We start from the raw sequence: 13,369 nt of genomic DNA, 5'->3' as shown, positions 1-13,369 counted from the left end.
CGGTTTAGGTTTTCTCTTCATACTTAGCGGTGGAGTTGTTCATGCATCTAAAAATCACAACCTTTAGAGAGGGTAGCCACTTTGAACACTTGTTCAGCCTTATTTAGGATTAAAGTTTATGCCTGGAGGTCTCTGGAGAGGGGAAACCTGGGTCCTTGTTTTCTGTTGGGACTAATGAGATTGGACAGCCGGCTCAGCCCCACCTCTCTTTCAGATCTTTGGCCCAGACTCCCAAAACACTGGGCCCCTCACAAAGATGGCACGAAAGAGGGCTGGACCAATGGGGAGTGGCGTTGCTCGCGGTTGCCTAGGTAACAGCCAATGAACAGCAGGAATTGTGCCCAGTGCGGCCCGTCAGGGATGGCGGCGTCCAGTGTGGCTGAGGCGGGTGGAGGTGGCGGAGGGGAGAGTGGCAGTTGGGAGCCCAGAGCAGCAAAGATCCTAGCTGCTGGAGACCCGCATCGCGTTGGGGCGTGACAGTCGTCGCCCAGAAGCCAAGCTCAGGTAGGCTCGCGACGCGGGTGGGAGGAGGACCTGGGAGTGCGGTCCACCAGGTAGGGACTAAGGCGGCAAGCAGGTGACTGGGCTAGGGAGCGAGCCTCTGTCCTGGCTGTACTGACCAGAAGGTGGCTGTGAGTGGGACCCCAAAATTGGGTTTGGAATTTCGATCCAGAGGTTGTAGCCCCGGAGAACACAGAACACTGGTTATCGAGAGGGGTGTGCCAGGCTGTGTCTGGAGGGAATGCCAGACCCATGAGAGCCTGAAGAGCCTGTGTGGTGGGGGCCGACCCCCCCAAAAAAGGACGGAGCCGGGCTGGGATGAAAAATGCAGTGGAAGACTGGGTTGCCTGGTGAAAGTCTGGGGCTTTGTTTAATCTAGGGCGCGTCTGTGCCACAGGTAGGGAGAGGTCCCACATACTGAGGCTTGGGAAATGGATTGTCATCTCTGCAATTCCGCATCCACAAACAACTTAGGTACCAACCTGAGTAACTTCGCTTTATTAGAGCCCAGCACAGGCATTCTCCTTTCCCTTGGCATAAAATAGTGTCCAGACAATATTACTTCGGAGAGTCCACCACTCTTGGTTCATCGTGTTTTTAAAAACCTTCCTGTACCAGTGTTCTCTTTTCATCTTTTTGCATCTAACTATCCCACATTCTTCCTAAATAAGACCTGCTTATAGTAACAATGCCCCTGTTTACTTTCCAGCTAGGAAGGGGATTCGAATTATAAAGTTCAAAACCTAATTATTTCATATTCATTTAAAAACACATTTTATAAAACAGTATTTCCAGTTTCCTAATATTTGTTCATCAAAGCTTTCATTTTTTTTCTCCTCTTAGGGTTCTAAAAACCCAAGGTTGCTTCCCTTTTTTTGTTTTTTTTGTTTGTTTGTTTGTTTGTTTTTGGTTGCTTCCTTTATAACTAAAAGATTGCCAACCCAAGAAAGTGGTTTTGGGGACATTTTGGAGATTGTGTGAGTAGTTTGGGTGGCTACTTCCAAACAGTCTCTAACTGGGATATGATTATTCGTAGATTGGAGGGGGGAACTGTTGTTATTTTGTTTTTTTTTTTTTGTTTTTTTTTTTTAAAGGCATGTGCCACCATTGCCCGGTGACTTGTACACTCTTTTTTTTTTAATTTAATTTATTTATTTATTTATTTATTATATGGAAGTACATTGTAGCTGTCTTCAGACACTCCAGAAGAGGGAGTCAGATCTCCTTACGGATGGTTGTGAGCCACCATGTGGTTGCTGGGATTTGAACTCTGGACCTTCGGAAGAACAGTCGGGTGCTCTTACCCACTGAGCCATCTCACCAGCCGGTTATTTTGTTTTAAAACTTCTTAATTTAAGCTGAACATGGTGGAGCCTTAGGACGCAAAGGTAGATCTTTGTGAGTTCAAGGCCAGCCTGGTCTACATAGTGAGTTCCAGGACAAGGACTACATAGATCCTCTTTCAAAAAACAAACAAAAACTTCTTAATTTAGACAAAAGTTGCTGCAAATACATAAATGTTCTTTAGTAAGCTTGGTTTTATGAGGGGTGGGGAGACAATGAGACACACAAGAAATGGCTCAGCAATAGTGAATAGTGTTTACTAGCCAGGAATTAGTTCTTAGCACCTACATGGTGGCTCGCAGCACCTGTAACTCCAGTACCAGGGCATCTAAAGTCCTCTCGGGCTTCCATGGGCTCTTGTACACACGTAGCATACATACACTCATGCAGGTTCACATTGAAACACATGAATTTAAAGCACTTTTAAAAAATGAAAACAACTTCTTATCGGGTGCTCTTACCCGCTGAGCCATCTCACCAGCCCTGTCTTTGGGTTTTATTTGGAGCCATCCATGGATTTTTTTTTTTTTTAAGTAAAATATCAAAGGATATGGTCTCCTTTGCACGGTCCTAGGACTTCGGATTACAGAGACAGAATAGTACTTTTAGATTATGTTTCGGACTGGTCTTTTGCAGCTTGTCTATCACGAGTATAGAAAGGGCTCTGTGGGAATGTGAGTCGTCTTGGTTTGTGACTGTATTCTTCCGTGTATAGCTTGAAAGCTTGGGGCATCAATTTTCTTCAGCAGGATCATATAAGCAAGTATTGTGAACATCGATCTGTGTCCGTTATTAAAGTGTTGGGCTTTTTTCCACTAGTACTGGCTACACTTTATTAAACTATATTTGAGCCAGACGATGGTGGCGCACGCCTTTAATCCCAGCACTCGGGAGGCAGAGGCAGGCAGATTTCTGAGTTTGAGGCCAGCCTGGTCTACAGAGTGAGTTCCAGGACAGCCAGGGCTATGCAGAGAAACCCTGTCTCGAAAAAGCCAAAATAAATAAATAAATAAATAAATAATAATAATAAAATAAAATAAAAACAAAACAACAACAACAAAAAACAAAAAAACTATATTTGTCTCAGTAACTATGGATAATCTTGGTTACCGGTGAAATTCCCTCTTGGCCTCGTGGCTGTGGAGCTATTAATTAATACTGATAGTTACAAGATTCATTAGTTAAAAATTCAAACACTGTCCCAGGTAGTGACAGTATCAGCTGTTTGGACACATGTTGCATTTCCTAGCCAAATGTATTCAGCCATAGCCTGAGGTCCATGAGTTCCACATGTGGTCCTTTTAATTAGCACTTCTGATTTGAGTCTTGAGACTGGGCATGGTCCTGACAAACTACTTCTGAATTTACTGTATCACCCTAGATCAAAAAGGAATGGAAATTTGTAATGTATACTCTAGAAAACCAGCACAGAATGGTGTCAGGGGTGGGTTAGCAGATGGTATTCTGTTTATTATCACTAAACAATGAATTAACCCAACACTTAGCAGCTTAAAACGACCCCACAATACTCCCAGATCCTATGGGCCAGGAATCTAGACCTGACATCATGGAGATAGCCTCTGTTTATTTCTTCAGTAGTTTCTCCGATGAGTGGGTCAGAGTCTGGGAACTGGAACCGATTGACAGCTCCTTCACTAATGCCTGCTCCTGTCTGAGCATACCGGTCTCTGTGAGTTCGAGACCAGCCTGATCTACAGAGCAAGCTCCAGGGACAGCCAGGGCTACACAGAGAAACCCTGTCTTGAAACTTCTTCCCACCTCCCATCCCCAAAATTGGAATATCAACTGGAGAAACAGATCATGCCCTGTACCTTCTGGCTTCCTCATCACTTGGGAACCTCCAGATAATATATTCAATTTTAGAATGACACTTTTATTTCCGTATTTACTTACTTATTTCTCTGTGTGTATGTTTACATGCCACGGTATGCTTTGTGGAGGTCAGAGGACAGTTTGCTGGAGTCGGTTCTCTCCTCCCACCGTGTGGGTCCAGGGATGAAGCTCGGGTTGCCAGTCTTGGGGGCAGGTTCCTTAACCTGCTGAACCATCTCACAGGCTCCAGTCAGGTGCGCTCAGGTCGTGGCTCGGCTCTCAAGCCATGGGAGCATAGTGAGGAGCAGAATGAGCGTTTGTGATGCTGTGTTTGGTGCACACAAGGGGTGAAGCATCACTTCCATGGTACTGTATTTGAAGTAGCCCAAGTCTGATCAAATTTAGGGAGACATTGCAAACATCTTTAGAAAATGTAGTCTACCACATTAAGTAATTAGAAAAAAAAAAAAAAAGAATTTTCAGGGGCTGGAGAGATGGCTCAGCGGTTAAGAGCACTGGTTGCTCTTCCAGAGGTCCTGAGTTCAATTCCCATCAACTACATGGGGGCTCACAACCTTCTATAATGGGACCCTCTTCTGGCATGCAGGCAAAAATTCAGGCAGAACACTGATACATTAAATAGATAGGCAGGCAGACAGACAGACAGACAGATAGACTGAAAGATAAATCCCTTTTTAAAATTTAAATAAAATTTCAAATTTCATCACCCTCCTTAAAATATTTAAGATATTAGCTCAAGAGCTGACAGCATAACAACAACAACAACAAGATAGCGTTACACTTAGGAGCATAGCTAGTACTTTGTCCATAGAGAATCCTCAAATACTTCCTTGCTTCCCCCCTGGTCCCTGTGGACCACGGTGAGATGCAGCCCTGGAAGTTCCATGTAGCTTTCATGAAGAGCAAACAGATACAAAAGCATCATCCCTTGGAGCCCCGTGCCACATCCTAGTTCTCACCAACTTTTTTTTTTAAAGATTTATTTATTATTATATGTAAGTACACTGTAGCTGTCTTCAGACACACCAGAAGAGAGGGAGTCAGATCTTGTTATGGATGGTTGTGAGCCACCATGTGGTTGCTGGGATTTGAACTCTGGACCTTCGGAAGAGCAGTCGGGTACTCTTACCCACTGAGCCATCTCACCAGCCCGACTCACCAACTTTTGACAGAAGAGAAGTTGGTTAACCACTGACAAAAAAAAAAAAAAAAAGATTCCCTTATCGTACTATCTTCTAAGTCTACTGACTGACTTCATCATGACATGCAGTTATAAAATTTAGTCAAAAATACACAATTGCACAGCCAAGAATGGTGGTGCATGCGGTAAACCCAGGAAGCAGAGGCAGGAGGATATTTGTGAATGCAAGGCCAGCCTGGTCTACCCAGCAAGCTCAAGGCTAGTCAAGACTTCATAGAGAGACCCTATCTCTCTTCATAGAGAGATCAGAATGTCAAATATGCATACACACATGCTCATACACACACACATACTCATTACATACATACTCATATATATATACACACTCATAGACATACATACACAGTCATACACACATGCTCATATATATACACATATAAACATACTCATTTGCATATACTCACTCATACGTGTGCACACACACTCACATACATATCCTTATATATATATACACACACACTCATATGTATACACACAGTCATATACATATACACTGATATGCATACATACTCATGCACACACACTCATATACATACACACAGCTCTTCAGATTCAGGTGGGTGTGTTTTGAAGAGCTATGTTCAATTTGGAGTTTTTTATTTTGTCTTTTGAGATAAGGTCTCATGCATAACCCTGACTGGCCTGGAATTCAAAGACATCTGCCTGCCTGTGCCTCCAGAGTGCTGGGATTAGTGGCCAGCGTTTTTACAATTTGTATCATCATTTGACTTTGACTGCCACGAACTCATTTAGTTCTGGAAAAGCTAAAGATGGCCTGTAGCTCTCAGAATACCTTAACTCCACTGTAAAGAGTTTTCTCTTGAAATTCTTATGGAAAACTTCTTGTCTTCCTCTCATTAATGTTGTATTTGCTGTGAAACCTCACTGACCTCAGCCCGAGCCTGCTCTGATGCTGGGCTGATGATAAGAGTTTCAGTTTCTGTGCGGCTTGAAGGAAAGGAGCTGCTGACTGGCACCAGGCCCTCGAGGATTTAAGGATGCTCTCTAGTTCCGTGCACCAGACAGAACAGTCCCGGACTCTGAAGAAAAGCTGCACTTGTCCTGTTAGCATCAGGCAGGTGCCTGCGAGGGAGACTTCCAGTTGGTTATTCACCGTGGCAACCTTTGGTCGTAACTTTGAGTGTCTCCCTATGGTTGAGTCACGGTCCGCAGACTTTCAAATGGGAATCTAGTGATGTGCTTGTTCAAACTACAGGTTCCCGAGCTGTAACTACACAGAATTGGACTCAATAGGTTTGAGGTCGGGCCTGTGAGTCTGCATTTTATCACTTGAGAAAACATTGTAATGCTTAAATATAGAAAAGACAAAGGGGTGAATAAAAAGATCTAGAAAATTAGAAAAATATTTCTATTGTTTATTGATTCTGTTTGCCCCTGTTTATTCTGAACGGTATCTTAAATGTTTGTCTCCCTTATGGGATATCCTTGAATACAAAATTCTCTTACCACCCACTAGTCCCCAATGCTATTGGTGTGGCTTCTTTTTCTATGATACATACTTAGCATGCCTTCTGCACACCACAGCCACCCATATGAAGATGTCAGCTCTTACTGCGTGATGACACATACCTCCAAGACCTAGTGGCCAGAAACAACCATAATTTCTTTGCCGGATGAAACCATGACTCATTAGCATGGGGCCCCAGCTCAAAGGGCAGTGCCCTCGACATCTTGCTGAGTTCAGGTTTCTGTGGTCAGCTGGAACAATTACTCCATGTGATCTCTTCTCATCTGGAAGATTAGTCTAGACTCCTGCACTGGAAACAGAACAGGTCCCAGTGTAGCAGAGAGGCTAGCCGGGTGCTCCTCAAATCTCTGCGTTTAAATATCTGTATCATCACCTTTGATAACATTCCATTAACTACGTAATGCATACAGCTGACCCAAACTAAGGCAATTCTGTCTCTTGGTAGGAGGCTAGCTCTTCCTCGAAAGCTTCTCTGATGGGACTCGGCTGCTCCAACCCCTCCTGTTGTCACGGTCATTTTTCTTGACCGCTGCTTTCATCCAATAACAATCCTTGTTCAGTGCCCCGCCCCCAACCCCAGACACCACCGACTCCTCCTTTCCCTAACTTAGCTGCTATAGTCTGCCAAGTTTTCAGAGAGCACCATCAATAAGTCTGACCTAAACCAGAGGCTCAACCTGAGGAAGGAGAACCAGCATGGTCAGGGAGGGTTATATTCTTGTCCCTTGCTCAGCCACCAACAAAATTTTTGTTATGAGTAATTTTTTAAGTTTTTTTTTAAAGTTTACCTGTATGGAGTACTTGCCTGTGGGTATGTGTGTGGACCACTACCTACGGAAGTCAGAAGGAGGTTTTGGATCCCTTGGAACTGGAGTTTAGATGGTCGTGAAACATGATGTGAAGCTGGGAATGAAACCTGGGTCTTCTGCAAGAGCAACAAGTGCCCTTAACCACTGAGCCACCTTGCCAGCACCACCAAAACTTCTTACCCAAAGGCTTCTTCCGAGCTTGTGTTTCTTCATCTATAACATGAAGGAGCTTGCATCACATCTGTGCCGTTCGTTAACATCTCAAGGTCTCGGTGTAGAGTATCTATCGCCTCTAAACAAGCCGTCTTATCTGGGTGGACCAGCTCTGCGTTTTTCCCCTGGATATCTTGTGTTTTGGTTGTTGTTGATGTTGTTGTTTCCCTCTTTTTGCTGCTTGCTTTTGTTCTATTATTTTTCCTATTTATTTATTTTGAGGCCTTTGCGTTTAGCTGAGGATGACGTCGAATGCATGAGCCGCCTGACTCTGCCGAGGCTGCCGACATGCACCATGGTTGTGCTGCGGGCTGCTCACCTGTGTACTTACTAATTTCTGCCATCTGAGCTGATGCAGAATTACCTTGTCTCTGGTATAGCGTGTGGTGCTTCACCTGCTGAGCCTACTGACCATATGATAACTTCATTGAGGGGACCCTGTTTATACATCCACTGAGCACACAGTACGTGTCAAGTAAATATTGGTAGATTGAGCTTTCCTCTTCATCACAGGAAACAGGAACTGGCTGAAAACTATTAAAGAAGTAGGGGTGAGGGTGCCATAGCAGAGGCGAAGGTGGTGGCGAGGAGGGCGTTTTAAGTGACCTGAGGTAGGAGTCCACTTGAGGTAAGTGTGCACTTGCCGGAGCACCGCCTCTAGTCCACTAGCCATTCCGTGACACTGCTTTCTCTCTCTGTTTCTTAGAGCTGTCATCCTCTTCTTCTGTAAGCTGCCACCATGACCCTGACCAAAGGTTCCTTTACCTACTCCAGCGGGGAGGAGTACCGCGGCGAGTGGAAAGAGGGTGAGAAGCAGCTCTGGGGCAGCCATCAAGTGTCACTCAGTCCCCACTGCAGGACTCGGCTCCACATAGAACCTTTCCTTTATGTCGGGGCTTAATGAAGGAACTAGAAATGAATGCAGTCTCTACTCCTGGATGTACAGTGCTTTAACAGTCTGTTGTCTTAAATGTGAATGTGCCCAGAAGAGCCAAGTCAACTCTTTGGTGTGCAGTCTTAGAGTCTCCCAGTGTTCAGTCCTAGCAATCCACGAAACTGCCCACAAGGAGATGGGCCTTTCCATACTCACAGGGGCAAAGGGCAGCTTTTGGTGGGTGAGGTTGTGGAAAAGCGTGGGATGCTAAGCCAGTGAGGAGGGACCTTGAAGCTTCCCCATTCCAACCTGGTATCTGTCCTTCTCTTCGCTCAGGCCGGAGACATGGCTTTGGTCAATTGGTGTTTGCAGACGGTGGCACCTACCTGGGTCACTTCGAGAATGGGCTTTTTAATGGCTTTGGAGTCCTGACCTTCTCAGATGGCTCAAGGCAAGTATTAAGTCATTCCTTTCTCCATCTTTGAACTGGCAAGACTCTAATACAGATATGGGCACTGGTGGTTGTCAGTTCAACCCCGAGCTTGCGCAAGCCCTAAAGAAAACAGGAAAAGAATGAACAGTTCTTTTATTAATTAGTTTGCTTTTTAAATTTTTATTTATTCCTATGTGTTCTTTATTTGTGGAGGGTGCACCACATGCTTATGATGGTGGGAGGAGTCAGTTCTCCTCTTCCACCATGAGGGTCTCCAGGATTTAACTCAGTTATTAAGTGTTGAGACAGGTTTCTTTGGTCTAAGCCATCTTGCCTGCCTTTATTATTTTAAAATAGATGTGAGAGCCAGGCATGGTGACGAATGTCTGTAATCCCAGCACTGGGGAGACAAAGGCAAGAGAATCCTGAATTAGAGGCCAACCTGGACTACATAGCAAGACTCTGTCCCTAAATAAAACAAGTATATCAAATTAAATCGTTATAGCTGGGCTGGAGAGATGGCACTAATTGCTCTCCCAAAAGCCCTGAGTTCAAATCCCAGCAACCACATGGTGGCTCACAACCATCTGTAATGAGATCTGACGTCCTCTTCTGGTGTGTCTGAAGACAGCTACAGTGTACTCATTTATAATAATAAATAATCTTTGGGCCAGAGTAAGCGAGATTGACGGGAGCAAGCAGAGGTCCTAAATTCAATTCCTAGCAATTACATGATAGCTCACAACCATCTGTACAGCTACAGTGTACTCATATATATAAAATAAATAAATAAATCTTTTAAAAAATTAGTTATAGCTGGGCAGTGGTGGCGCACGCCTTTAATCACAGCACTTGGGAGGCAGAGGCAGGTGGATTTCTGAGTTTCCAGGCCAGCCTGGTCTACAGAGTGAGTTCCAGGAGAGCCAGGGCTACACAGAGAAACCCTGTCTCAAAAAACAAAAAAACAAAACAAAACAAAAAAAAAATAGTTATGAAATTGGAAATGCCAAGAAGGTGAGTGACTGTCTACTCTACCTCTGTTCACTTAAATTCGCTTTCCTTGTCTGGGCATGGTGGTGCACGCCCTTTAATCCCAGCACTCAGGAGGAAAAGGCAGGCAGACCTCTGTGAGTTGACGCCAGCCTGGTCTACATAGTGAGTTCCTAGACAACTCTGATACAAATAAAACATGGCTTTTGTTATACAGAGAATTCCTTTCCTGGAACTAAGACCTCACATTACATAGCCTCAGACCCTTCTCTGCTACTGAGGAGTGGTCCAGGTGGCACTAGAAGAGTTCTGAGATGAGCTTCCCTCTGTACCCTGACTAACAGACACATTGACAGCTGCTGGCCTCCGTTACCCCGCACAGCTAACCTATGCACTAAAGGCTAACTTACATCTTGGTGTCTCTGCAGGTATGAGGGGGAGTTTTCCCAGGGCAAGTTCAATGGCGTCGGAGTCTTCATTCGATATGACAACATGACCTTTGAGGGGGAATTTAAAAATGGCAGAGTAGACGGTTTTGGTAAGTTTCAGCTCAGTAGAATGGTAATTTAGGTAAATGTAACATGGATGGAATCCTTCCCCTTTATCCTAATTCTCCCGGGGCTCTCTCCAGCAACCTGCAGTGCCCATAGCCATAACTTGTTCTTCTCCTTCAGCCTTGACACATCAAGCTGAGCGGAAACATTAATGCCCTCTCCCTCCCTCTGTCCTCCTCACAGGCCTGCTGACTTTCCCAGATGGTTCTCATGGAATACCCCGCAACGAAGGTCTGTTCGAGAACAACAAGCTACTGCGGCGTGAGAAGTGTTCCGCCGTGGTTCAGCGGGCTCAGAGCGCCTCCAAGTCAGCCAGGAACCTCACTGCCTGACGGAGCTTTGGGCGCAGCTGGAAAGGATCCGTAGAGCAGTGGCTTCCCTTGTATGCGTGCAGGTGAACAAATGAAACGGATATGAGATGAGAATGACCTTGATGCCACAGCCTGGGAGGTGCTCCGTCCCCTGCCGACCAGGAGTTCAGTCGCAGAAAAGTGTGGAGGGGTTTGGCCCCAAGGCCCTGCGGCAGTTATGTCCTTCCCTGGCCCCGATGTGCTCAAGAACAGGGCCTGCCCTTTCTTCCTTGTTATCCCCAAGACCTTGGGTTACCCAGTGCTGTGGCCTTCTCTCCGCCTGCTGTCAAACCATACAGACTCTCTTCATTCTGCCCACCCTTACTTACCGCAGATAATCTGGGCCTAGACTCAGAACCAGTCCCGTGTGCTACCATTGGAGACATCAGGAAAAAGACAGGGGTGACCTAGACCACAGCAGCTCTGTGAAGTCCAGGCCAGAGCTCTTCTGGGGGTTACCCACTCATTCACTGCAATTGGAGGCCTGGCTCCAGACTGGCCTCTGTGTCTTCTTATCCCTCCTCGGTGTAAGAGTGTGGTTTTCTTCTCCCTCAGCTTTAGCTGCGTCTTCCTTACCTGAGTTACAGCAGACAGCCCAATCCCCGTCGGTGCCTCTCTCCCCCCTTAGACATCAGACAGGATCCCTTTATAGAATAGCCAAGTAAGAAACCAGTGTAAAAGTAACTTATGACCTGCACTCCTGACTCACTCCAGGGTGAAGGGCAGACCTATCCAGGCTTTCTGTGGAATGGCCTGGAATCCCAGGAAAGGCCTGCACTGAGAGCTCCTTCCCAGCGTACCATTGGATCAGGCTCACTGTCCCCTGGGTGTTCACAGACTTGGGTCCATCCAAGCGTGAGAACTGTCTAGCATGGGCTTCTCCTTTTGACTCTGGAAGCAAGAGTCTTGGCCCTCAGGCCTGGGACAGATCTTCCTGCCAAAATGATCATAAGGTCTCCAGTTAGCCTAGTCCCAGTCCCAGCCCTAGTCCCAGCCCCAGCCCTAGTCCCAGCCCCAGGTCCCATCCTCCAATCTCTCTCAACAGCAGACTGTGGTGGAAATTATAGCTGTGTGCCTCTATTTATTATCTGAACTGTACTGTAGAAACAAGTGTTTATAGGAATAAACCAGTCACCAGAACTGCCTATAATTTGTGTTATGAACTTTCTGGACTTGGGATTCATGAATGTCAACCTGTTTAATATTTATGGAAACAGCTGATACTGAACACTTTGCTATGTGATGTCATCTGTTTCTCAGAACCCCTGTGGGGAGCTGGAGAGAAAAGCCAGCCAGTGGAATGCTTGCTATGCAAGCGTGAGGACCCGAGTTCGATCCTCAGTGCCCACGTAAATAGCTGGATGTGGCTGTGCATGCTTAGACTCCCAGGTCCAGGGATTCAAAGACAAAGTATCTCTGGTGCTGACTGTCCGGCCAGCTTAGCCTAGCCTAACTAGTGGGTCCCAAGTACCAGAATGGACAGCTCCTGGGGGACACAGAATGTCGAACTATAACTACACACACACACACACACACATACACACACACACACACACCCTCTGTGAAGTAGAAGGCATGAAGTTTTTAAAACCAGCAGGTTCAGGTTGTCCAGGCCAGTAAGTGGCAGACTAGATGGGGTTTCTGTCCTACACATTCTGATTATAATTCCCTTCCACTGGATTCCTTTCACCCTGAGCATCAATGTCTACAAGCCCCAATACCAGTTACTGCCAGACCCACTGGGTGGCCTCAAACAAGTTATCTCCTGCCCATGTTTCCCTTTTTCTACACCCAATAACAGAACACCTCCACCATACTAGCTCATTTATTTACACTTCTTCCTCAGTCTTCCCTACAGCTCTGGGAGAAAGGTTTATTCTAGCTGAGACTCAGGAAATTAGGGGACTACTCAGGAAATTAGGGGACTACTCCAAGGCCTCATAAACACCAGGGGTCCCAGTCTTAAACCCAGGGCTGTTGAAGCCCAAAGGCTAAGCTCTTAGCCAGCTTTCTAGGCTGCCTCTACTGGCCCCCTTTTCCCATCAGCCCTAAACCTCCTATTGTATAAGCCCCACTGCTCTGGAAGGTGATCATGAAAGAAATACAAGAGCCATGCCCCAGGCTTTGATGCCATCAGACACCTACTTCTGATTGGTGATTATCTTTAATAGTCTTCTCTAGCCTCTGCCCCAAACAGGGACCTGTTCTCTATTTAATGAGTAATTTAAACTTTCTGTCTTGGCTTCTCTGCTGCTGGTCCTGCGTCACCACCAAAATGAGCTGAGCATTTTGGAGAAGGCCATCTTTTTGATTGATGTGTCAAGTGTTTCTAAACATCTCAGCTGAGCCCTTTTGTCTCTTACTCTCTGTCATTCAAAGCCAGTGGGAAGCTGGGGGAAATGGCTTACTTAATAAGCAACGGGTTTGCTCCACATACATGAGGACCTGGGTTTGAGCCCCCAGCACCCACATAAAAAGCCAGGCATAGTGGTGCATGCCTGTAACCCCAACACTGGAAAATAGAAGCAGGCAAGTCTCAGACAATTGATGGCAGCCCTGTATGGCCAAAATGACAAACTCCAGATCTAATGACAGACCCTGCCTTAAAGAAATAAACTGGAGAGTGATAGAGGATGCCTGACATCAATCACTAGCCCCCAGCTTGTCTGCAGGAATAATTGCACGTGGTGTCTATACACATTCACAAAAAAAGTCATTACGTTTTCCTAGGCTACCTCTCTAATAGTGGGCTTCTGC

The 13,369-nt window shown here is 45.8% G+C and overlaps 1 protein-coding gene across 2 annotated transcripts; it reads left to right on the top strand.

Annotated features, from left to right (window-relative positions):
• The first annotated feature begins 324 nt into the window (after window positions 1–324).
• On the top strand, window positions 325–11,762 carry Morn4 (MORN repeat containing 4). 2 transcript variants are annotated; one of them, XM_030250897.1, is made up of 6 exons: window positions 325–504; window positions 7,925–8,022; window positions 8,118–8,217; window positions 8,622–8,736; window positions 10,137–10,246; window positions 10,446–11,759. In XM_030250897.1, the coding sequence occupies exons 3-6, from the start codon at window positions 8,151–8,153 to the stop codon at window positions 10,592–10,594; spliced, it is 441 nt and encodes a 146-aa protein (XP_030106757.1). In that variant the 5' UTR covers window positions 325–504; window positions 7,925–8,022; window positions 8,118–8,150; the 3' UTR covers window positions 10,595–11,759. The 2 variants fall into 2 exon arrangements, with proteins under 2 accessions (XP_030106757.1, NP_932776.1); NM_198108.2 differs by lacking the exon at window positions 7,925–8,022 and having other exon boundaries at window positions 331–504; window positions 10,446–11,762.
• The last annotated feature ends 1,607 nt before the right edge of the window (window positions 11,763–13,369 follow it).

Source organism: Mus musculus, chromosome 19 (genome assembly GCF_000001635.26).
Source record: "Mus musculus strain C57BL/6J chromosome 19, GRCm38.p6 C57BL/6J".
NCBI classification, from domain to species: Eukaryota; Metazoa; Chordata; class Mammalia; order Rodentia; family Muridae; genus Mus; species Mus musculus.
This window is presented reverse-complemented; position numbering and strand designations above follow the sequence as displayed.

Coding starts and splice junctions, on each gene's coding strand:
- Morn4 (NM_198108.2), top strand. CDS start 8,151: ATGACCCTGACCAAAGGTTCCTTTACCTACTCCAGCGGGGAGGAGTAC. Junction 8,737..10,136: donor ACCTTCTCAGATGGCTCAAG/GCAAGTATTAAG, acceptor GTGTCTCTGCAG/GTATGAGGGGGAGTTTTCCC. Junction 10,247..10,445: donor TGGCAGAGTAGACGGTTTTG/GTAAGTTTCAGC, acceptor TCCTCCTCACAG/GCCTGCTGACTTTCCCAGAT.